Source organism: Elephas maximus, chromosome 10, assembly GCF_024166365.1.
Source record: "Elephas maximus indicus isolate mEleMax1 chromosome 10, mEleMax1 primary haplotype, whole genome shotgun sequence".
Classification (NCBI taxonomy): Eukaryota; Metazoa; Chordata; class Mammalia; order Proboscidea; family Elephantidae; genus Elephas; species Elephas maximus.
The window spans coordinates 28,256,453-28,259,644 of NC_064828.1; the positions used below are offsets into that span (position 1 = coordinate 28,256,453).

Here is a 3,192-nt window from a genome sequence, read left to right on the forward strand (position 1 = left end):
TGGGAAAGGAATGTATTGGTGGTTACCTGACACCCTGTCTCCTGCTGGGAGCTCCGTGAAGCTCCTTTCTCATACTCTGTCCACCAATCTCTGACAGGAGTCCAAAATGACGAATACCTGCTGCTCTAGCTGATAGGAGACCTCCACTCCCTATCTCTCCTTGCTATCTGCTCCCTGTCAGTCTGTTATTCCCTTTGGTGATTAGTTGAGTTCTTTATTTCCTCATCTGATGCTTAGGGTTTCAGGATTGATGCTTCTCTCTGTTTCAATTATTTTTTCAAGTCTTTGCTGTGCAAGGATGGCATGGTGTTTCTGTCTATGGCACCACGTGAGCTTCGGCTCGGCTTCTTCAAGTTTTGATTCTCCTCTTCAAAACACTACCATTTCGTTAATTTTGTTTTACTTGTCCTCAGGTAGTTGTTTTTGTTTTGGCTTTTTTTTCCGGAGTGTTTAGATATAAATATAATGAGAAATATAAGCTGTAGTGGGCCTATAACATCGAGGCCTGAACTGATAATCTCATACAGGGTTTTCACAAGGCACAATGAAAACTTGTGTAACTTTGTATTGCAAAAATTTGATACATATATACGTGCAACTATAATTCTCCCCAGCAACAAATTTTGGGGTTTGTAGGTGTATTTCCAGGAAATGGCACAATGCCAGATATATAGTAAACAAAATATAATTTGAGGGTACAGTTGAATGAGAGGAATAATAATTATTGATCCATTTATATACATACATACATGAACAAAAGAAAGCCAGTGGATATCATTAATTTAGGCTTTTCAAAATTTTTCCCAAAAGGGTTTACATGAACAAATATGAAAAACATTGAGTGATAATGGGGGCAGGTATCTAAGAAGGAAAAAAAAAAAACACACCAAAATGGGTAGGACACAGAACACACAGAAACAGTAGAGAATAGTACTCCTCTGGATGGATAGTAAACTTTCAAGATGATAACCAAACCCAACCAACCCAGTGCTGTTTTACTCGCCTGAAATCAGATTGTTTTAACTATTTGAAGAAGAATCTGAACAGAAAAAGTTTCCTGAGAGACAAAATAAGTACACCCTCCAAATCATAAAGTTGATGGCTCATAATAGCCTGAAGAATTTGAATGAGATATGAATACCATTACTGGCAAAAATAGAGATAAATTATGGTAAGTGAATAATTAGCATCATCGTTACCTGTAGAAGCAGATTATGAGGAACTATGTGGGTAATTTAAAAGACAATGATAAACTGATAATCTTGAGGAAAAAAGGGAAGCAAAGAAACCAGCTAGAAAGAAATGATTGTAATTACTACATATTTGTACAACCCAACTGAGTCAATATAATTTTTGAATTAACATTTTACTTCTCTAGATCCTTCATTCTTCATAGGGAAGAAGAACATTCTTAATGAGTGTGGTAATGCTCAATTTATTGTTGATGCATTAAAACAACTAATCTAAAATGTCAGATATAAGAATTTAAGGTCAATGATGATCAGGATAAATACCTTATAATATTATTTATGAGATCTTTCTGAAAATCATAAGTGGTCTGAAAACTCTCTTCATTGCTGTCTTCATCTCTTTATTCCTGAATGTATAGATGACTGGATTTAGAAAAGGAGTGAGAACTGCATCAGAGAGAGCAAGATATTTGTCCATCTGTGAATTGGGATGTGGCCATGTATAGACAAACATGGTTGGACCAAAGGAAAAAAAGACCACAGTGATATGAGCTGACAGAGTGGAGAGGGCCTTGGGTGAACCAGCTGAGGAATGTTTCCAAACAGTGAAAAGGATGAAGATGTAGGAGATGACAAGTATGAAGAAAGAACCAACACAAAGGAATGCACTATTCACAGTGACCATAAACTGCAATCTGTAGGTATCTCTGCAAGCCAGTTGGAGGAGCCTGGGTAGGTCACAGTAAAAACTGTCCAATACATTAGGGCCACAGAAGGGTAAATTAATTATAAATGCCAGTTGGAACAGTGAGTGAGTAATACCAAGGGCCCAAGCAGCAGCCAGAAACAAAATGCACATCTGTGGGCTCATGATGGTGAGGTAGTGAAGAGGTTTACATATGGCCACATATCTGTCAAAAGCCATGGCTATGAGCAGCACCACCTCCACGCCACCAATGACATGAATGAAGAAGATCTGAGTAATGCAGCCTCTAAAGGAAATGACTCTGTGCTTTCTGAAAAGGTCATAAATCATCTTGGGGGAAGTAGCAGAGCAGGCCCCCAGGTCAATGAAGGAGAGACTGGCCAGTAGGAAGTACATAGGGGAATGTAAGTGAGGATCAGTGGTCACAGAAAACACAATGAGGATATTTCCAGTCAGGCTTGCCACATAGAGCCCAGAGGAGAAAATCAGGAGGAGGAGCTGGGTCTTCCGTGAATTGGTGAGTCCCAGAAACACAAACTCAGACACCACAGAGTGATTACCTCTATCCATTGATCCAGCTAATGGGGCTGTCACTGAAATTGTAAGAATTAAGAAAATGAGGAGGAAATTTTGATTATGAGAGATGAGAGTGACCTTAATCATTTATGTTGCAGTGTTCACATTATGAACAAGAATTACATGGTAATCCAATTCTTCACACTTGCTCAGTGATGATGTTGATGGTGATGATAAGAGTAACAGTAATGACGTAAGCACAAGTCACGAGAATACATGCTGATTAGAACTATCAGCAAAATCGCTCGTAGCCTTAAGTGATAGTAGAGAATTAGGCAAGAACAAAGCTTCACAGGTACCTGCAGCAAAAAATAAAATATACCAGTAAGAATATAACCTTATTTGCAATGAGAATAGTGAAGATTATTAGCATAGCCTGCTTCCAAAAATAACTTACAAGGAAAGAACATGATTGGCAAAAAAAAAAGTGTAACTCTGTGTTATTTGCATAAAAATACAGTAAGTGGGAATAAATTTAATTGCCCAGAAAGGGAAATTAGGCAGCTTTTCATATCATACTTGACCTTATTTTTCCCTCTCAAAAGCATTACATCTCCCCTTTATACTCATTTTCATATAATCCACCCCAAATAATTTATACTCTTTTTTTAGGGTCAAGGAGATATATTATGATTAATCAATGATTACCCCTAGGAGTAAGTATTCTACGAAACATGAGATGGGACGGAACTAAACAGAAACAAACAAAACGTTAAGATA

At 37.7% G+C, this 3,192-nt stretch overlaps 1 protein-coding gene across 1 annotated transcript; it reads right to left on the reverse strand.

Annotated features, from left to right (window-relative positions):
- Positions 1-1,527: 1,527 nt before the first annotated feature.
- On the reverse strand, positions 1,528-2,466 carry LOC126084532 (olfactory receptor 4F3/4F16/4F29-like). The gene has a single exon (XM_049899146.1). The coding sequence runs from the start codon at positions 2,464-2,466 to the stop codon at positions 1,528-1,530; it is 939 nt and encodes a 312-aa protein (XP_049755103.1).
- Between the last annotated feature and the right edge of the window lie 726 nt (positions 2,467-3,192).

Bases quoted from the DNA above. Each gene is read 5' to 3' on its own strand.
- LOC126084532 (XM_049899146.1), bottom strand. From the start codon at position 2,466: ATGGATAGAGGTAATCACTCTGTGGTGTCTGAGTTTGTGTTTCTGGGA.